This window comes from Enhydra lutris, unplaced genomic scaffold, assembly GCF_002288905.1.
Source record: "Enhydra lutris kenyoni isolate GAN:26980312 unplaced genomic scaffold, ASM228890v2 scaffoldscaffold28, whole genome shotgun sequence".
NCBI lineage: Eukaryota > Metazoa > Chordata > Mammalia > Carnivora > Mustelidae > Enhydra > Enhydra lutris.
This window is the reverse complement of record NW_019154112.1, coordinates 25,211,032-25,233,970: the sequence shown is the minus strand read 5'-3', so window position 1 is coordinate 25,233,970 and position 22,939 is coordinate 25,211,032. Positions and strand designations below refer to the sequence as shown.

At 39.4% G+C, this 22,939-nt stretch overlaps 1 protein-coding gene across 1 annotated transcript in view; it reads right to left on the bottom strand.

Annotated features, from left to right (window-relative positions):
• Nucleotides 1-22,939, bottom strand: part of LOC111152224 (PKHD1, fibrocystin/polyductin) — a 459,207-nt gene that overhangs the window by 109,868 nt on the left and 326,400 nt on the right. The window contains exons 58-60 of the mRNA XM_022510630.1: nt 14,658-15,536; nt 13,808-13,976; nt 11,653-11,810 (exon numbers count right to left, since the gene is read on the bottom strand). Coding sequence (XP_022366338.1) covers nt 11,653-11,810; nt 13,808-13,976; nt 14,658-15,536 — 1,206 coding nt within the window. The remainder of the gene's footprint in view (nt 1-11,652; nt 11,811-13,807; nt 13,977-14,657; nt 15,537-22,939) is intronic.

Below are 22,939 nucleotides of genomic sequence, written 5' to 3'. Positions count from 1 at the left end.
GAATGACCTATAAAAGTGACTTATAAAAATGAAATTTAACAGAGATTAATAGTCTATAACATAGGTTAAAAAAAAAGTCAGTTCTTTTTCTTTGACCTTCCAGAACTAAGGAAGAAAAATACCCATATGATAACCATAGCTACAGGTATTTATTTAGCCCTTGAACTATGACTATGGCAACTGAGAAGTAAATTTTAAGTTGAATATAATTTTAGTTACTTTAAAGTGTATTAGTGATTAGTTGTTGAAAAATATTTAGGTATATTTGGAACAACTTGTACATGTGAATCTACTTTTTCAAATCAAATCCAGATACATATAAAATATTTCTGATGAAAATGTTGTTTCTGAATTGAGATACCTTATAACTATGAAATACAAACTAAATTTCAAATACACAATGAAAAAAAAATGTAAAGTATCTCAATAGTTTCATACTAGAATAATCTTAAAATGGTTGTGTTTTTAATATATTGGATTAAATAACATGTATTATTAAATTTAATTCCATTTCTTTTTACTTTTTTTAAACTGCCCACTATAAAATTTAAATACTATTGGCGTTTGCATTATTATCTCTATAGGACAATGCTATATAATGTTCTGGCTTCTACATTTTGGAAAAATCATCAACAAAAATTAGCCAGTTTAGAAGGTGAAGACCTGGACACAATCTGTCATATGTTGGCTAACAGAAGGAATTTGGAATTTCTTTGCTTGAAAGAGGTATACTGGGTTACTATAAGATCATTGTTTTGTTGGTTTGAATATGTAAAAGGCTGTAATATGGAAAGAATTAAACCTATACTCTTATACCAAAAGGTCAACTAGGTCATGGCTGATGGAAATCATAGAAAGAATCTTCATAATTAAAATTATTCAAAATATATTCAGTAGCCCTGGAAGGGAGTGAATTCCAACTTCCTGAAAAAGTTAAAGGTAGAGACTATCTATGAATTCAATATATCTATTGAGTTGAAAGTGGAACATATTAACCTCCAAGGAACCATCCAAACTAAACATCCTGTAATCTTATTTCTTTCCAGATGGCATATATCCCTACAAACTAATGAATTAACATGACCCAGTATTTCCCAAAATGCATTCTGAAGTACACTAATTCCAACAGACACTAATGTGTAGTCTGAATAAGTATTCACAAGTTAAGAAGTTTGAGAAATATTGGATAATGCAAATTTAAATAGCATTTTTAAATTTAATTGCAGAACTTATCAGAGCTTTTATTTTTTTTTTTTAAAGATTTTATTTATTTATTTATTTGACAGAGAGAAATCACAAGTAGGCAGAGAAGCAGGCAGAGAGAGAGGAGGAAGCAGGCTCCCTGCTGAGCAGAAAGCCCGATGTGGGGCTCGAACCCAGGACCTGGGATCATGACCTGAGCCGAAGGCAGCGGCTTAACCCACTGAGCCACCCAGGCGCCCCTTATCAGAGCTTTTAATATCTTAATGTACATGATGAATCTCCAAAATTTGAATAGTCAGAGTTTTCAAAATTTAGCCACGGACCACATTTTCCACCATCTCCTGAGATGACTGAATAGGGAACATTCTTTGAGAAAGCTTAAACAAATTATATATTAAGTAAATCTGTAAGATTTACTTTGTGGAAGAGTTGACTGGCACCTAAACTTGAATTCTTGCCATTTTGCTCATTTAGTCACCCATTTATTCATTTATTCCCTCATTCAGCAAACATTTACTGAGTATATATTATGCTCCAGGGATTATACTAAAAATTCAAGGATCTTGGCTGTCAAGGTATTCACAGTCTGGTGAGATGAAAGGCTTGAAAGATGATGGCAGGAAAGCATCAGATGTGCTATAATAGAACTCAGTGATAGGTAGAGCAAGGACAGAAAGACCCACAAGAACCCCATCTGTATCTGGAAGTCAGGGAGCATTCCACTGAGTCTGCTGCTTCAAAACACCCTCTTTGCCTGGTTTCTTTCATGCAGGATTTTCAATGCTTTACCTGATGTTCTAGGCTCATGGCAAACTCCATTTCCTTCCTAGAGCCCTTGTCTAGATCCCCAGGTATACATGGGCTCTCCAGCATACATGCCAATTTTATATTAACTCATTTTCTCCAACTCGTAGCCTGCCCCCCCCCCACACCCATGCATGAGGGCAAGGATGGCTTCTTATCTGCCTTGCTGTGTCCTATTTAGGATACCCCAATAGTACATAGTGCTTTGCTCTCAACTGGACTCTCAAGAAACATCTAAGTTGGTGTGGAGGGGGGGGCATACCTCAATTTACTGGGAGAAAAGGGAGGCTACAGAAAAATTACCATAAGAAATGTTTAAAATATTTTATTTATTTGAGAAAGAAAGAGAATGAGCGGTGGGGAGGGACAGAGGGGAAAAGCGAGAGAGAGAAGCAGATTCCTTGCCTGAGCAGGAAGCCTGATACAGGCTCGATCCCAGGACTGGGGGATCATGACCTGAGCTGAAGGCAGATTCTTAACCAACTGAGCTGCCTAGGTGCCCCACCACAATAAATTTTGATCTCATGATCAAAGCCTCTACTTTGTACTGCTCTATTGTTGTCACACAACTTCCAGGGGTTAACAATAGCAAAATGGGTTTCTTGGAGGGGACAGAGTCCATTTACTCCATACACAGGAAATGGCCATCTACATATGAAGAAGAACTAAGTGACATTTTTTTTGTGTGTGGTCATTATTACCATTGCCTTTCAGAAATGTTATAGTAATTGAAAAGGTTTTTAAACTTAAAAATCGATTTGTTACCACATAAAATGGAAAAATGTGAATTCATTGGTGAAATATCTTTCTGTGCAGCTCCCCACCAGATGATTCAGACCACACGATGATAATTATCTAAAAGTGGTTCCAAGCCCAGATTTTGGAATCAGACAAATATAGATTTAAATCTTGGTTTTGCACATTCTAAGTGCAGGACCATGAAAAATTAGTTAGCTTCTCCAAACCCCTATTTCATCAAATGCTGAAAAGGAATAACAATCCCTACACGTTAAGGCTGTTGAAAGGATAAATGGGAATGTTTATAACCCCCTTAGCATAATGCCTGGCACATTGAATATGCTGGATATAATGGTAACTATTATTACTGCTAGTTGGGGTGGATAATTGCTAGAATAATTGCACAGTCTCCGTTTGCTTTGCTCTGTGTAGATAGGACACTGTGTGAGAAAGTTGATAGATCTAAGAGAGCTAACACTGGAGAATGTAGAGGAAAAAGGAAAAAGGAACTTAGCAAGAGGGTATATCGCACATAGTGTGAAAAACATGGGTTCGGTTCGGAAACTTCCATTCATTAGTTTATGGCTTGGGCAAGTTACCTATATCTCTACAATAGTTTCCTTAGCTATAACAGGTAGGGAATAAGTCTATCTACCTCATAGGGTATATTCTGTTGATGGGATTACATGAGATAACTCATCTGAAGTTCTTAGAACCGTCAGAAACATGGCAGATAGTTCACGAGTACTGGGTGTTAACGGAAGATCTGAGAATCAAGGCAATCTCAGGAATTACAAAGTGTCCAGACTGAGGAGCGGCAACAGAATTATTCCCATGGCTCATACGCCTTCTCATGTCATCCTTTACAAGTCTCACACGAAAAGCATTCCAACTCACACTCTGGGCGATTTCAAAACACAGTCAAACACTGTCACACCATTCAGAGCCTGGAGATGCGGCAAGTCATGGGGGAGTGAGAGAATCAGGTGAAGGAAAGGTGCTCTCACAAAGGATCACGGAAAGCTTTGCCCTCTTCCACTTGGGAGAAAAATCCCTGCAGCCATGCATCCCGAAGATTCTAATATTTTCTGAGACTCTACTGTGACTTTATATTTGAATACCCTGACATCTGGAATCCTAAAAGTCTAATGTTTAACCATAAATATCTGCTGAGATTAAAGAGCTATATACCAAGTTTCAATCTTTGGGGCCTATAATTGCTTGGGAAAAGAGAATGGTATTTCCCCCTCTAGCTAGAAGAAAAAGACCTCTGCAAGCACAGATATTGGCAGACAAACCATTTCCTCTCTCCATTCTGTCCCCTCATTTTCTCCCTCCCTCTCCCTTCTCCCATTTTATAATACCATCTTGCTGTCATTCCCAGGACAAATGGGAGGAAAGAGAAGCCTGGAAAGCTTAAAGAAAAGACGCATTTTGAGATCTAGCAACAAAGGGTTGAGACGATGCTCGCCGCTCTGTCCGCAAGCAGCGGACCGCGCGCCTCCCGGGTTGCGGGAACTTTCCCATTATTCGGTGGGAAACTACTTCATCACTCCGTGGGCTAACAGTCAAATGCCAGCTTTATTTTCTTTTTTATCAACCTCATCGTTTATGTTTGATTTGAGGCCAGTCACTTTTAAGGTCTCCATAATGGTTTATAACTTTCTCAAGAAGCGACCAAGAAGGAACACCATTTGAAAAATGTTTCTTACCCTCTCGTAGCAAAGAATGGGAAACTCTCACCTGTCCCGAAGATGGATTTGGTCAGAAGTCCTGGTCAGACCATAGGACTTTGCTGGGAATGACATTAAGGAAAGTGTGGGAAAAGCTTATCATGAGTTTAAGTTTTTTTAATATAATGACGCAATGTAGAATTTAAAAAATAAACTTTGCATTGAACTCACTTTTATCCAATGCTTTATTATTAAAGTGTCATTTTGAGGTCATTCAACTCACTTCAATCCTAGCAAAAATAATCTACATTTTAAAAAGTTTAATATATTCTTATTATCTGAAGACTTAATTTAGATTGTGAATACTCCTATACCTTTCTAGTTCATGTCCTATTCCCTTTCTAGAATATATCCAGTGTGTATATAAGCAAGTATATTTATGCCTATGGTATTTGGCACAGGGAGCAAATGTTGGATTTTTTGTGAGAAATTGAGACTGCTCACTTTTTAAATTAAAAACGTTGTCTTCATAACTTCCTGTCTATTTACTTCAAAGGAAATAAATGACTCTATTAGTTAGTGGTTCTCAAACCTTAGCACAGCAGAATAACTCAGGGAGGCTGTGTTTATGAGTCAATGTGTACCTGTGTGTTTAAACACAAAGGCCTGGGCCTCACACATACCTATTGACTCAAAATCCCCCTAACATGCAAATGAATGTTTAATGTCCTAGATAATTCTGATGATAAGTCAGCTACAGAAGCCACTGTCCCAAGCACATCAAATTTACCTCCTCAACTGAAAAATATTTGGCAAGAGAACAGGGTTTTTGTTTTGTTTTGTTTGTTTTTGTCTATTTTAAAATTTCCAGGCCATTGAGGACCAAGACTTTAAAAAATATAAATTAGGGATGCCTTGGTGGCTCAGTCAGTTAAGCTTCTACCTTCAGCTTGGGTCATGATCTCAGGACCCTGGGATCAAGTCCCGCATTGGGCTCCTTGCACTGTAGGGAGCCTGCTTCTCCCTTTGCCTGCTTCTCTCTCTGCTTGTGTTCTCTCTCTCTCTCTCTCTCTCTCTGACAAATAAATAAATAAAATCTTTAAAAAAATTTTTTTTAATTTATTTATTTGACAGATAGAGATCACAAGTAGGCAGAGAGGCAGGCAGAGAGAAAGGAGGAAGTAGGCTCCCTGCTGAGCAGAGAGCCTGATTTGGGGCTCGATTCCAGGACCCTGGGATCATGACCTGAGCCAAAGGCAGAGGCTTTAACCCACTGAGCCACCCAAGCACCCCAATAAAATCTTTAAGGAAAAAAAAATTATCTGACCAATTAGACGTACAAAATAAATCCCAAGTTTTCTTTCTAATACATTAGAGTCAACAGACATAAAATTACTCTGTCAAGTTGCTGTGATTCTAAGTGATCAATTTATGTCATTTTTTCACTGTCAATGAGTGTAAGACTTTGCTGGCCAGCGCATGTCAGCAGATGGCCTGTGGGGTGTGGTGCATCCCTAAGTCCCCTCCTAACTACACTGCCTGCTCCCAGTCTGACTCCCACTCCCTATACATTTATTCCATGGCTGTAGGTACCATGTTTTCAGAGAATGAACATCATCCTCCAACCTCTGTCCTCCAACATCATCTTATCAAATTGTTCTGGCCTAGGAAGGAGCAGCTCCTGGCTACCTGTGACTACTCCCATTCCTATTAATTACACACCAACAGCACTGATCACCTTTTCACCCACCCCTCAGACACGCGGAAACCATTCTTGGCTCAGAGGTTCTATTCTGGCAGCTCTCTGTCCCTACAAGTCTCCTCCCTCTGCTCCGAGCAGTGACCCCTTGCCCCTCATTCAGGTCTCCTTGGAAATGTACCTCTGTTTCAAATAGCCACTCCCCTACCCACACCCTTCAGTCTACCTCTCTAACCCAAAACCCTATACTCTTTTCTTCATACCTCTCATCACTACTGGAATGTTTTTATTTGTTTATGTATCTCTCTCCACTGGAACATAAGCTTGATGAAAGCAGGAGTATTGTTTTGTTCACAACCAGAGCTCCCATCCTTAGAAGCCTCGGTAGACCATAGGAAGTCAAAATGCATTCGCACAATGAATGAAAATGACAACTTCAGCATAGGGCATGGGAAAGCTGCTCAAGGCGGGCCACCCTCCATGTCACACCCCCTTTCTACTTTCTTCAGAGAAAGTAGACGGCTCAGAAATTGTAAAATGCCACTTAAAGTAAAACTCTGACTTCTTCCAGTCTTCTCTCAACCACACAGGTACTCCACATGTACAAACTAGTCTGGGAGGTAAAGCCACCCATTTGGAGTCTGGGACAGACTGGAAATGACTAAGAAGCCAGAGTAGAGTGCTCTGGCACCGGTCTAGTCCCACCTGACTTGGTTTTTCCCATGATTTTGGATCTTCAGATCATCAGCTGCTTCCATAATCAAAAGAAACCCTTTCCAGAATAAAATGCAAATGGTCCTCAGAGAATCTCCTGCTTTGGATTAGCGGCTTAGAGCTCTATTGCCATGCATGTTTCAGAGTTGGCTGCAAATGCAAACTTACAGATAAGTACAAATCAAAATTAACAGCTCACTTTTCCCCTGGCTACACACCCTGCATCACACAGATAGCAAAACCCACTGGCACAGTATTCCTTATAGCTGATCCACATGGATAATTCTTGCTTCTAATGCTAGAGTATATGACAATACACTGGGACCTGTGGATATCTGTCTGGGTTGGGTAGCTCCACTGTGAACTTATATGGGCAAATACAATCTGCGTTTTTCAAATTAAAAATAACCCTCAAAGGCAAGGGACTCCAAACCATTTATTAATAAAGTTGAGAAAGAACACAAGGGTGTGGCACACTCAATGCCACTTGGAATAAATATGAGAGCTGGTTCTAGTTGTCTCCATTTTCATCTCCTCTTCCTGTTCCACAGAAAATTATAAATTCTTGTCTTGGAGAAGAAAAATACAAAATAGACACTCCTCTTCAGATTAAATTTGTGCTTTTTCTCATCTATCAGATTGTGTACAGGAATTGGAAAGTGACATACAAGAGAATGCTTTAAAATAAAAAGAGATGGGGGCGCCTGGGTGGCTTAGTGGGTTAAAGCCTCTGCCTTCGGCTCAGGTCATGATCCCAGGGTCCTGGGATCGAGCCCCGTGTCGGGCTCTCTGCTCAGCAGGGAGCCTGCTTCCCTTCCTCTCTCTCTGCCTGCCTCTCTGCCTACTTGTGATCTCTGTCTGTCAAATAAATAAATAAAATATTTAAAAAATAAATAAATAAATAATAAAAAGAGATGGGTCACCTGGGTGGCTCTATCATTAAGCATCTGCCTTCGGCTCAGGTCATGTCCCCAGGGCCCTGGGATCGAGCCCTGCATCGGGCTCCCTGCTCAGCGGGGAACCTGCTTCTCCCTCTCCTGTCCCCACTCCCCTCTACTTGTGTTCCCTCTCTCCCTGTCTCTCTCTGTCAAATAAATAAATAAAATCTTTTTTAAAAATAAATAAATAAAAACTAAAAAGGGACTTGGATTAGGGAAGGAGGATCTATTCATATTTTGGAAGTCAAAGGAAAACCCTACAATCCTGTCAGCACTTGGAAGACACCATTTACACTATGTGCTATCTCCTTCACTGCAAGAAGACACAGATTGTGTTTTTAGCACAGTAAACAGCAGGTTCTACTGTGGAAATCCTTGCAGTTGGTACCTATAGCAACCCCATTTAAAACGTTACAAAGCTTTAAACCATCAGGAGTTGAAAGCAGTCAGTCATATACACCTTCCTAAATACATTCAACCACACACACACACACACACACACACAAACACTCACACTTATGCTTGTCTACACATTGAGAGTAAGTGGAATGTTCTACTGTAATATCTGCTGGAGTTTTACTACTGAATCAGATTTTACAAACACACCAGAAAGTTAAGAAACAAAATATACAACAAGCCACAAGAACATGTCTATGCCTAACCACTATATTTATACCATATGGCAAGCAACCATCTGAGTTCATCCAACCACCCCATTACTTACACATGGAGCAGTTTTTTTTAAGATTTTTTAACCTATTTGAGAGCGAGAAAGAGCACGCATGAGGAGGGGGAGGAACAGAGGGAGAGGGAGCAGCAGACTCCCCGCTAAGCAGAGGGCCAATGTGGAACGCGATCCCAGGACACTGGGATCATGACCCGAGCTGAAGGCAGACACTTAACCAACTGAGCCACCCAGAGGCCCTTACACATGGAGCATTTGATCAACATTTTAGAGCTCCAGTTTGTCCCAGACATTTTCAGTGTCACAGGTATATGTTTTCAGAACTCACCTTCATACACCAAAGACTGCTAGTGGAACCTACCACTTCTTCTGAGAAAGGTTTGTTCCTGGCCACAGGTAAGAGCACAGTTGGCCTTTCTTCAGGGACAGCCAAGAGGCTAGAGAGTTAATTTCCAGAAGAATCCTTCAACCAATGACAAGTAGGGATTTGAATATAAATACCTTAGCCTCTTCATAGCTTAGCAGGGATACATTTCAGTCATGAGCCCAGGGTCTCCTGGAGCTCCCCCCAAAACTTGAGCTCCAGCTCTCTACAGTGGAGATCAGTTTGATTCCATCTTTCCTGGCTTCACCTCTTTCCCTGTCTTATGTCACTACTTCTCTACTTTCCATACTCACCCCCTCCCATAAAGTACTAGAGTCTAAGCCTTATATCCATGGCTGTCTCTGGAGCAACCCAACTAAGACACTCTTCAGCCCTTATTCTTTTCTGAAATGTAATTTCCATTAAATACTCTGGGACCCAAGTCCCTTGGTACTGATTCTCAACAATGAGGTCCTCACCCAAACCACAAGTGTAGAAATCCCTCACAATTATGCCTTACTTTGTTTGAAAATAAGATGCTTTCTCCATGGCATAAGCACCTGTAATAGTGGGGCAACTCTTAAAGCCAACAGGATAGCTTACTATAAAAAGCTATTTGAATACATATAGTAGTAAATGAGAGAGCCGCTGCCTATCTTTTTTTTTTCCTTCTACTATGCTGCATGTATTTTCTCAATATATACTTTCCCTGCATTTTATTCCTCTGTGCAAACAATGTATGTGTTGGTTATATTCAACAGATACTACCAACTTATCAAAATGAGTATTTACTTAGCATGTTCCATGTACTCAGCACTGACTTTTTAAAACCTATATCATAGCCCCCACAACTTGTCATCCTGTTGCAAAGATAAGACTTCAACCTATAAAAATATTTAAGAGAAATATGAAAAAGTGGTGAGGCATGAAATTGTATGGTAATTAAAAGACCTATGTAGAAACTTCTGTGAATCCCGAATGCTAAAAGTAGCAGTGGTTCAAATGGAAGTAAGATGGCTACAAGGAAAAAGAGACTGAGGTAAGTCTTGGTTCCAGATTTTCTACTATGGGTAAATCCTTAGACCCAGAACCGAAATTGAAGCCTCAGTTTCTTCTACACGTTCTTGAAGGGTTTGGGGCAAACAACTTTAGTATTCTCCTTGGCTATCAACAATTCATTCTCTTGATCAACCCATCAACTACTCTTTGTTGAACATTCTCCAAGTAGACAACAACTATCAGGACAAAACTCTTACTCTAAGTTTGCACTTTAAAAGACAAACAGTGAATCAACCAGTAAACACGTGTGTTTGCAATATAATTTCAAATAGTAGAACTCTGACAAAAAAGAAAGCAGGCATAGTAGAACTAGAGAATAATGGGGACATAATTCTTTTGAACAGGGTGACCAGGGATGGCTTCTCTGAGGAGCTATCATTTGAACAGAAGGAGCAAGATCTGCAAAGAAATGAGAAAAGGAGATTTCGGGCAGAGGAAACAGCACATGCAAAGGCAAGCCCTGGGGTAGGAATAAGCCTAGCATGTTAAAGAAATCATAAGACTATGATGAATAAGTAAAAAAGGTGTCACAGGTAGTCAGGGACCAGATACGATAAGACTTACAGGCTTGTAGTTTGGATTTCATTCTAGGGGAAAGGAAAACTATTGGAAAGTTGAAAAGATCACTCTGGCTGCAATGTGAAAAATAGATTGTGGGGTTTAAGAACAGAAGAAAGAAGCCCATTCCCTTGTTGGGTGAGAGATGATGATGGTTTACAAATGAGAGAATTTATATCAGAAAAAGGAATAAAGGATCACTCCTAGACTCTTTTACTTAAATAATCTCATGAGTGATGATACCAATTACAGAGGTAGGGTCAACTAGGCAAGAAGCAGGCTGGGGAGGCAGGCAGAGCTCAAGAATCCATTTAGGATATGTTGAGTCTGAAATGCCGACTGTACTTCCCAATGGAGTCAGTTGTTTATATCAAACCAAAGTTCAGGGCTGGAGATATAAACTGGAAGTCATCAGTGGTAGAAGATATTTCAACCTTGGACTTAGCAAGATTAGGGAGAGAACAAAATAGATCTGAGAACATTGTCCTGGAACATTCATTCACTTAGAACTTAAAAATGGAAAGGGAGACTAAAAGAGAAGTCTGGAAAGAATCCATCACTGAAACAGAAAGAAAGCTGGGGAAATTCTTTAGATTTATGTACAACAGCATCCACCTGACCTCAAACAGAAACTCAGAGTCCCATTGTTTGTGGGCGTAGAAGACTGATGATCTTTCCGGGGTTATGGCTATGAAAACTGGTCCCTAAATGGGCTCTGGTTGCATCAGCAAGAAGAAGGAATTTTGAGTAGAGCCCCGCCCTCCCCAAAGACAATGAACAGATAGAGGAAAGGAAGAAAATCGCATGACATCTACTTCGCCACCCTCCCCAGACTGAGAGCCTTTCAGTCGGGAGGTAAGAGAACTGTTGACTCAGAGGACAGAGGAGCTGGTTGCCTGGCTTACTGTGGGGCAGCGAGCGATGATAGTGCTGCTCCAGGAGCAGGTGAGCGTGCTGGTGAGAGGAAGTACTTACCTGGGCACAGAGCTGCATTGTGGGAATCTGTGCATTATACAGAGATGTAAGTGATCTTGTGGGGGGATAACAACGCCGTAATGGCATCTCTCAATCCCTCAGCATTCCTGCGGTAGCACAGACTCCACCTGGAACTCAATTCCTCTCCTGGCGATTCGGTTCCCACTAGAGGACCCAGCCAAACCAGCTCCTTCACAGGCATACTCCCTCTGCTGGAGGCATCAAGTTCAGATATAACTAACCTGTGTTGAAGAAGGATCCAGTCCATTCTGCCTCCATTTTAGGAAATACAGACACTGGTGGTGGCAGACCCAGGGCTCTCCCATCCAGATCCTTAAAGAGATATTTTCTTGGATTTTCACAATCTGATTCAGGGCAGACCAGCAATCCTAAACCTTTCCTGTAAAGGCAGACAGAAAGCACCTCTCTCATTCCATGAAAAGCAACACAAAGAAAACAGACATTGGCAGCGCTGACATGAAAAAGAAATTCAGGATGCCTGAGTGGTTCAGGCAGTTAAGCATCTGACTCTTGGTTTTGTTTTGTTTTGTTTTTTAAAAGATTTTATTTATTTATTTGACAGAGAGAGAGATTACAAGTAGGCAGAGAGGCAGGCAGAGAGAGAGGGGGAAGCAGGCTCCCTGCTGAGCAGAGAGCCTGATGCAGGGCTAGATCCCAGGACCCTGAGATCATGACCTGAACCGAAGGCAGAGGCTTAACCCACTGAGATACCCAGGCACCCCTGACTTTTAGTTTTGACTCAAGCCATGATCTCAGGGTCTTGACATAGAGCCCCATGTCGGGCTCTACACTCAGCATGGAGTCTGTCCCTCTCCCCCTGTCTCTCCCCCTCCAAATAACCAAATAAATAAAATCTTAAAGAAAAGAGAGAAAAAGAAATTCAACAGGATTTTATTACTAATAATGTGCTACATAAATACAAAATAAAACGCTATAGAAAATGTTATTTTCTCATTATATGAGCAAAAAGAAAGACATTCTTGTAACCAAATAGTCTAGATATCTGAATATAAAATCTTTGCCTCAATTGCTAATTTTGTAAGAAGCAAGAAAAAATAAAATTTGCCTCTAATATCTACAGAACATAATGTAATCATTTCTTTATGAAACTTTGGGGCCTTACAGGACTTTAAAATTATTATTATAAATATCAATTCTATTTGTGCTATATACAAAGTAAAAACAGATATTTTTATTCAACAAATATCTATTGAAAACCTACATTTATATGTTGGGGAATACAGTGGTGATAAAGACAGACATGGTTCCTATACTTTCAGAATTGAGAGTCTGGCAGGTTATATAAACAAATTATAAGCAATTATAGCATTGAATTATAGAGCATTTATTTGATTTCCCCTGGTCTAATAATTTTAGGTACCATCGGTAATAATATTAAATATTTATTGTATGCCAACCATATGTCAAGTATTAATAATAAAAGAATCAGATGCTAATATCATTTAGCTTTATAACTATTTCATTCCATAAGTAAGACATGAACCTAAGGAAAACTGGGCAGGAGAAAAGATGACAGAATAACACAAATTGCAAAGCTCATAATGTTTAGGTACCGAAAAAATGGCTTAGGGATGGGCATTAAGAAGAGATTGGTGTTGAGCCAAACATATTATTTTCTAATTAGGGGAATTTTTCTTGATTCTTTTCTTTCAGCTAAAGGAGTTTTCCCTAATGTTGTGGGGAAAAGAAAGTAACCCGTTATTCCTGCTCCTAACTTTCCCACTCCCTTTTATGCCAAAATAATTCCTCATCTAGTTTTCAGATCCTTGTATAAAATTCCCAGATTGTATGTTCAAGAACAGTAGTTACACAGGGTCTGGCCGCCAATATCTGAGACACTTCATTCAGTGCAGGGATTCTTGGCAACAGACACAGTCTCCTTTGACTTCCTAGTCCCTGCACAAGGGCTCATGAGCCTTCTTCTGAAAACTAGTGACATCATACTCCATGGAAGATTCAAGACTTAGGGTAAATTTTTTTCCCAATGATTTTGAAAACACCCAAAGAAGTATCTCAAATAAAGATAAAACGATGAAACAACATTAGTAAAATTTGCATTCTATCACTTTTTGTTCTCTTTTTTAGCCAGAAAAAGTCACATGGCTGAGCCCAAATTCAAGAGAGAAATAGAGTCTCTGCCTCTGATGTAGGAAAGATTGCAAAAATCTTGTATTGAAGGTCATGAACATAGGGTAAAGAACTTGAGTCATTCAATCAATCTACCGTAGCTTTCCAGAAAAACTTATTTCTATTCACATTGATGATTTTATTCTTTTTTTCTAAACATGTTTAAGGATTTGAGAAATTTCCAAATACTTAATAAACATGGCTTATTATAAATACTAAAACTGGTACCTAGCTTGTAAAGGAGGAAAGTAGAACTTATTTTTGTCTTTGATCTTTAGCATCTTGGTCCTCTCTGCTATTATTGGGTGCATGATTCCAGTGTTCTCCACACTGGGCAGGATGCAGACATCTAGGTCATCACTATAGCAACTCTTCACAAAACTAGAAAAGGTGACATCTGAAAAAAAAAATTTAAGATATCATAACATTAGATCATAGAACCTACCAACAGCACATATAGATCACACAACTAAATATTCTTACACCAACGCGTATCTGGTAGTAAATTTAAGCTATCCATGGTATTTCTAGGAGTTAATATAAATCCCAATTTATAATGTCAGTAGTTCTTCAAGACCTGGACATTGTATCAAAAGAGAAGAGTATTCCAACACATTAAATTCTTAAGAGTAATACTTTTCATCAAAGTTTTGATCGTGATCCAGTGGAAGTGAGTACAATAGCACAAAAGAGATCTGATGGAAGATTAACATCACAGGTTGTGGTATAACTGGTTCTAATCCAGGCTGCCCCATCACCTACTAAGCAACTTCAGTGAAGCACAATTTCTGCATTTGTTTTCTCATTTTCATAATAGGGAAAAAAAAACACCTACCTAGAGAATTGTCATATAACCAAATTAAATAATCACTGTGAAAGTTCTTCAACATAAATAAAGCAATGACTTTTTAAGGAGCATCTCCCTGTCATTATAAATCACCATTGTGCTTATCAATAGCCAGAAGGTTATCAATTGGACGGTAAGCACCAGACTACATCATACCCTCTTGCTGATATAATTTCTGAATGCTCTTGAAGATCCTATGCACTACATTGCTTGGAAGCCAGAACCTCCTACCTTGAAGTTTCATCATTCCTGAAATGGAATGGCCATTCCTCACTCTGTGCCATGGTTCCTGAGGCCAGCGATTTGGTTTTGAGGTGAATACAGGCCACAAAATACCAACTCGACCCCCTCTTGGATTGGAAGGAGCTCGATCTGTTGATGTCAAGTTGGCAGAGCGAGGCTTAACTCTGTCCTGAATACAGTCAAAAGAGGAGCTAGTGGCCACAATGACTGAATTCCTGAGTACAACCTGTACATTTTCAGTGTGACCCTGTGGAGCAGAAGACACATACACCACTGCCAAGAGTCCAATAGTATTATCCACCAGAGTGATGTTCTCCATCTCCACACTGTTCTCCACATGGAGCATAGCACCATAGTCAAAGTTCTTGAAAGCCAAGAAGCCAGAGATACCAGTACAGCGGTCAAACCCATTTTCCTTGTAGAGATGCAGGCCATGAAGGCTTGAGTGGGCCACATTGTCAGACCAGCGAGCTTCAGGAGAGGAACACCTGTGGCCTCGGATGTGAAAGCTGAGTCGCTCTGATCCTGCCACAACATTGCCATCAAGGCTGATGTCCTTTGCCTGGTTCACTTTGATTCCTGCCACCCACATGGTAGACCATGCTGGCTGTGTGATCAGAACCACAAGGTTATTAGAGAGAGTAAAGTTCTGACCCTGCAAATCAATGCCATGGCCAACTGCACCAAACACCAGATTGTCCTTTAAAATGATCCCATGACTGGCAGCCACACGAATGCCCCCACCGCAGCTCTGGTGCAGAGTGGATGATATTATCCAGGTTCCTGCCGATGCATTAAGGAGTTCAACAGCTGAGTACAAAGGTGACCCAAAGTTCTGAATTTCCACATTTGAAAGTTGAAGGACACCTGCAAACAAAATGCAGATCATCAGGTTACTTTTTCCTTCCCTACAAAAGGCAGAAGGATGGCCCATTTACGGGCTCCGGGAGATGTAAAAAAAATTTTTTTTAATGTAATAGTGTATTCTCAATACCAGCACTGTATTTCACAATAGGAGTCTCACTAACAACATAAGCATCATTAGAAATATCACATGAATGCCTGCCAAAGTTTCATATGCAGACTGAAGGGTCTGGCAATAGGATGGAGAAGAGGAAGGACAGATAGGGAAGAGAGAGAGGCTCTGGAGAGAAGCACAGTAGCTGGCAGGTTCCGTGTATTTTTCTGCTGGACTAGTCAAAGCCCTGGATAAGAATGAAGGAAGTACAGGTTCCTGGCCACTCCCCTTAATGCCATGTCTCCACTCAGCAACCCCATGTGAAAGGTCTATTACCATCCCCACAAAGATATTACAAGAAGGACTATAATGGTCAATCACATAAAACATATTTTTAAATCATTTTAAAGCCCCATAAAATCTTTTCATTTTTTGTATCCCAGCCACACTGTGGTCCTTGCCTCATTTTCACAATAAAAAGCTTCTCTACATCTTCTACATCAGGAGAGGATAGTGAATTATTTAGTCTTACGGAGGAATTTATTTGTACTAATTTAAGTAGATATTTCAAAAATACAGTATGAACTACAGCCACTAGATTGATTTAAAAATATAATGAGCACTAATATGTCAATGTATACACTCTCAGTAAAATAGATAAGAACACAATTATAGGAAAAAATGAGGTGAATTAATAACTTTAGCACCTACTTCTCACATAGCACACTCATTAGGTACCAGGCACTGTTCTAAGTCATATCTCAATAGTGCATATGTGCTTGTGTATAGATGTGTGTGTGTGTGTGTGTGTGTATATATATATATATATAAACTCTTCACAAAAATTCTATGAGGTAGGTACAATTATCATCCCCATTTTATAGATAAGGAAACTGAGATAGATAGGTTTCAGTAACGTATTACACAAGGACATAGACAAATACATGCAGATGATGTACAATTAACCCTCATGGAGGCATACTGTGGGGAATGGGAGATGTAGTGGAATACAGGAACAGCTTTGCATTGGCATTCAGTTGACTGGGCTACAGCTATTGTGCCAGGAATTAGTCATGTGCCCTTAGCTATGTAGGTCACAACTTTATCCCTCATGTTACTTCTTTCTTCTTCTTTTTTTTTAATTTATTTATTTACTTGAGAGAGAGCTCACAAGCTGGAGGGACGAGGGGGGTGGAGAGAGTCAGAAACAGAGCCCTTGCTGAGCATGAAGCCTGTGTGGGGCTCAATCCCAGGACCCTGAGAACACAACCTGAGCCAAAACCAAGAGGTGGACACTTAACTGACTGAGCCAGCCAGTTGGCCCTTTTTTCTTTCTTTTTCTAAAGATACTGCCAAAGGTGAACTATAAAGTTATTTCTCATTACAATTGGAGGGAGCTATAGTGTTTCAGTAATAGTATTTAAAGTTCAAAAGAGTTCAGCCTAAACCCTCCACCTTCCCAACGCCCTCTTCACAGAGAAGAAACTAACACCGGGCTGCCATGAGGACCAACCATGGCCTGGAGGACAGATGAAGTGAGAGATAATATATGTGGGATGCCTGGGTAGCTTAGTCTGCCGAGCATCTGCTTTTAGTTCAGGTCATGATCTCTGGGTCTTGGGATCAAGTTCCTCATAGGGCTCCTTGCCAAGCGAGGAGCCTGTTTCTCCCTCTACCCCTCCCCCTTGCTTATGTTCTCTCTCTATCTCTCTCTCTGACAAATAAATAAATAAAACCTTAAAAAAAAAAAGAAAGAAAGAGGATGTATGTCTTTCAGGGATACCTGGGTGACTTAGTCAGTTAGGCCACTTACTGTGGACTTTGGCTCAAGTCATGGTCTGGCTTCCCAGGATCGAGCCCCATGTGGGGCTCCATGCTCAGTGGGGAGTCTACTTCAGATTCTCTCCCTGTTCCTCTCCCTCTGCCCCTCCCCCCATTCATGTTCTTTCTCTCTATAAAATAAATAAATCTTATAAAAAAAAAAAGACCATGTGTGTCTTTCTTTGTAACCAGATGACAGGATTCCAATACATCTAAATTTCTCAAATGACACCTATTAAGGAGGCACTGGTAGATGGTGTAGAAATATTCACTGAATGATAAAACATCCAAAAATTTTGTCTGGTGATGACATTTTTGACAGTTCCCTCACCAATAGCACACAGCTGAAAGAGTGTTGAACCTGTCTCCATAGGACTGTGACCCAAAGGCCACACCAAATGCTAGCTTCCACACATAAGTAGCTTATTTTGTAGAATAGAAAGTGGTTCTAGAAGCTCAGTCAAGGTAATGTATCAGTATTATTTTAATTTGTGGGGTTTTTTAATGTCTTATACTTACATGGCTATAATTCATAATTTTAAATCATTCAAGAACTTTTTTACTCCTGTGCATATTAACTAGTGGCTGAAAGCCAATCAATAATAGTAAATACTTAAAACGTCTTGAGCATTTAAGTGAAGAATTAAACAATGATTATGTTCACGACTACTATCTTATTTCTCTTTACAAAAATCACAATTCTAAGTAAAAATTGCTGGATATTATTGGTCAAAAAAAGAATGACAGGGGCCTCCAATTTAAAAGTAGGAATTGCGGGCACCTGGGTGGCTCAGTTAGTTAAGCATCTGCCTTTAGCTCAGGTCAGCCTAATGCCCCACATCAGGCTACCTGCTCAGCAGGAAGCCTGCTTCTCCCTCTCCCACTTCCCCTGCTTGTGTTTCCTCTCTCTGTGTGTCTCTCTCTGTCAAGTGAATAAATAAAATGTTTTTATAAATGAAGGAATGAATGAATGAATGAATGTAGGAATTGTAACTCCTGGCTTGATTTTCTACCCTATAATTACTCAGCACCCATAGCCGGCATTCTTGACCTGCACCTGCTGATTCCACCCCATCCAGGCTCTAGAGTATATTTGCAGATAATTGCGAGGCTTCTTAATTTAGTATGGGAATCTGGATTAAATTCTAGAACAGAAAGGGACATTAGTGGAAAAACTGGTAGAATATGAATAATATCATGAATTTAGTTAAGAGTAAGGCACCAATATTATCTTTTTGTTTTTGACAAATGTAACAGATATGTCTGATATTAACAACAGGGAAGCCTGGGCAAAAGGTATACGGGAACTCTTCATACTATATTTGCAACTATTCTATAAATCAAAGATGATTAGCAGATTATTTAACAAAGGCTTTTAACAAAAGCCTATTTTAACAAAAATTAGCAAATTATTTAACAAGGGCTTCATGATCAGAGCTAAATTTGAACATTACCTCTGCCACTTTCTAGCTGGATGACTTTTCTTACTCTTCACTTTCTTCATTCCCATTTATGGAGCACTTAATACTAGGAGTTATTACACTAGAAAAACAGTGATGAAAGATCCAACCTTACCCTTAAGTTGTTCACAAGCTCATAAGTGAGTTTCAACATAAGAAGACAATTTTATTACAGACTCTGCTTCTTCATCTATAAAATGTCTCTCTCATGAAGATAATAGGATTACATGAGATAAAATAGGCATGAAAATCGGCATTAGATTGCTGGCAAGATGGCACAGGAGTAGGAGACCTAAATTTTGTTTGCTCCTAGGAATTCAGCTAGATAGTAATCAAACCATTCTGAACACCTACAAATTCAACAGGAGATCAAAGAAAAGAATAGAACCAATTCTATGAATAGAAAAACCACCACTTTCTGGAAGGTAGGACTTATGGAGAAGTGAATCCAAGGTGATATATGGAAAGATAGACTATGGGGGGAGGGGCCAGCTACCAGCAAGTGATAGAGCAGCAGAGCATAAAATCAGAACTTTTAGAAGACTGCTCCAATGAGGGATGTTGCTCCAGTGGCTAAGCGAGGAGTGGAACCATCACTGGGACAGTGTGGTCTCAGGACCCTTGGGGTCACAGAAAGACCAGCAGTGCCTGAGTGTGGCAGAGCTCTCAAGTATCAGAGGGGGAAAGCTGGTTGCAAAGATAGAGCCAAGAAGCGGGCTCTCAGCTCAGGGTTGTCATAAACCATATTCTGCAGCGGAGTTGGGCCCCTACTCTTTGAGCAGGAGCCAACAAGTGGCAGATCCGGGGAGACTCCCCTTCTTCCCCCAGGAGGAATAGCACGGGAGTGCACTGCAGGAATCTGTTGGGTTTGGAGGCCCCAAATGGGGTCATGTCCCAGAGAGAGAAACTCTCAGTCACAGTTCAAGTGAGCTCAGAGTATGGCTGGAAAACCAGTGAGAGAGGAATGATTGACTGCTTTTCTCTGAGGGTTCACTGAGGAGTGGGGCCCTGAGCTCTCAGCTTCTCCAGGGCTGGAGATTGGGAGGCCACCATTTTCATTCTTATCCTCCAGAGCTGCACAGAAAACTTTCAGGGAACAAAAGCTACCAAGAGCAAACCTGAGCAGATTACTAACCCTGGCCCTTGGCAAGGGATGGATAGTTCTGCCTCAGGCAAAGACATTTGAGAATCACTGCAACAATCCCATCCCCCAGAAGATCAGCAAGAACATCCAGCCAAGACTAAGTTTACCAATCGAAGAGAATGTAAAACTCTAGTGCTAGGGGAATACAGCACATAGAATTCATGGCTTTCTTCCCCATGATTCTTCAGTCTTTCAAAGTTAATTTTTTTTAATTTTCTTTATTTTTTCTTTTTCTATTTTTTTGAATTTTTCTTCTTTCCTTTTCCAACCAACATCTTATCAATTCCTTTTTTAAAATCTTTTTTTAATTTTCATTTTTACAATCATATTCTATCCCTTCATTGTATTTAACCTTAATTTATATATATATAAAAAACCTTAAATATATATATATAATATATATTTTATATATAAAACCTTAAAAATATATATTAAATAATAAATATATATGACATATATTTTATATATATATATATATATATATATATGTTTTTCCTTCTTTAAAATTTTGGGATACAGTTTCTTATAACATAGCAAAATACACCCCAAATTTGGTGTATATCTCTGTTTTGTTCATCAGCCTTATCATATTCTTTTTTTTCCCTTTCTTTTCCCCCCAGTTTCAGGTCTCTTCTGATTTGTCTAGTATACATTTTTCTCGGTTTGTTGTTACCCTTTTGGCATTTTGTTCTCGCATTCATCTATTCTTCTCTGGAGAAAATGACAAAATGGAAAAAAACATAAAAAAAAAAAAAAAAGAACAAGATGCAGTACTGACTGCCAGGGACCTAATCAATAGTCACATTAGTAAGATGTCAGAACTAGAGTTCAGAATGATGATTATAAAGATGCTAGTTGGGCTTGAAAAAGAACATAGAAGATACTAGAGAATCCTTTTCTGCCAAAATAAAAGAACTAAAATCTAACCAAGTCAAAATCAAAAAGGCTATTAATGAGGTACAATAAAAAATGGAGGCTCTTATCGCCAGGATAAATGAGGCAGAAGAGAGTATTGTGATATAGAAGACTAAACAATGGAGAATAAAGAAACTGAGAAAAAGAGAGATAAACAACTACTGGATCATGAGGGGAGAATTCGAGAGAGAAGTGATACTATAAGATGAAACAATATTAGAGCAATTAGGATCCCAGAAGAAGAAGAAAGAGAAACAGGGGCAGAAGGTATATTGGAGCAAATTAAAGCAGAGAACTTCCCCAATTTGGGGGAGAAAACAGGCTTCAAAATCCAGGAGGCATAGAGAAACCCCCTCAAAATCAATAAAAATAGGTCAACATCCTGTCATCTAATAGTAACACTTACAACTCTCAGAAACAAAGAGAAAATCCTAAAAGCAGCTCGGGACAAGAGGTTTGTAACCTACAATGGTAAAAACATTAGACTGGCAGAAGACCTATCCACAGAGACCTGGCAGGCCAGAAAGAACTGGCATGATATATTCAGAGCACTAAATGAGAAAAATATGCAGCCAAGAATACTCTATCCAGCTAGGCTGTCATTGAAAATAGACGGAGAGATAAAAAGCTTCTAGGACAAACGAAAACTAAAAGAATTTGAGAACACCAAACCAGCCCTATAGGAAATATTGACAGGGGTCCTCTAAACAAAGAGAGAGCCTAAAAGTAACATAGACCAGAAAGAAACAGAGACAATATACAGTAACAGTCACCTTACAGGCAATACAATGGCACTGGATTCATATTTTCAATAGTTTCTCTGAGTGTAAATGGAATAAATGCCCCAATCAAAAGATACAGGGTATCAGAATGGATAAAAAATAAGACCCATCGATTTGCTGTTGGCCAGAGACTCATTTTAGACCCAAAGACACCTGCAGATTCAAAGTGAGGGGGTGGAAAACAATTTACCATGCTGATGGACATCAAAAGAAAGCTGGGATGGCAATCCTTATATCAGATAAGTTAGATTTTAAGCCAAAAACTACAATAAGAGATAAGGAAGGACACTTTGCCATATTTAAAGGGTCTATCCAAGAAGAAGATTTAACAATTTTAAATATCTATGTCCCTAACATGGGAGCAGCCAATTATATAAACCAGTTAATAACAAAATCAAAGAAACACATCGACAATAATACAATAATAGTAGAGGACTTAAACACCCCCTTCACTGAAATGGACAGATCATCTAAGCAAAAGATCAACAAGGAAATAAAGGTTTTAAATGATACACTGGACCAGATGGACATCACACATATATTCAGAACATTCCATCTCAAAGCAACAGAATACACAATCTTCTCTCTAGTGCACATGGAACATTCTCCAGAATAGATCACATCCTGGGTCACAAATCAGGTCTCAACCAGTACCAAAAAATTGGGATCATTCCCTGAATATTTTCGGACCACAATGCTTTGAAACTAGAACTCAATCACAAGAGGAAAGTTGGAAAGAACTAAAATACATGGAGGCTAAAGAGCATCCTACTGAAGAATGAATGTGTCAACCAGGAAATTAAAGAAGAATTTAAAAAATTCATGGAAACAAATGAAAATGAAAATACAACTGTTCAAACTTTTGGGGATGTAGCAAATGTGATCCTAAGAGGAAAGTATATAGCAATACAAGGCTTTCTGAAGAAACAAGAAAGGTCTCAAATACACAACCAACCCTATACCTAAAGAAGCTGGAGAAAGAACAGCAAATAAAGCCTAAACCCAACAGGAGAAGAGAAATAATATGCAAGCTGGTGCAGCCACTCTGGAAAACAGTATGGAGGTTCCTCAAAAAGTTGAAAATAGAGCTACCCTATGACCCAACAATTCCATTACTGGGTATTTACCCCAAAGATACAAATGTAATGATCCAAAGGGGCACCTGCACCCCAATGTTTATAGCAGCAATG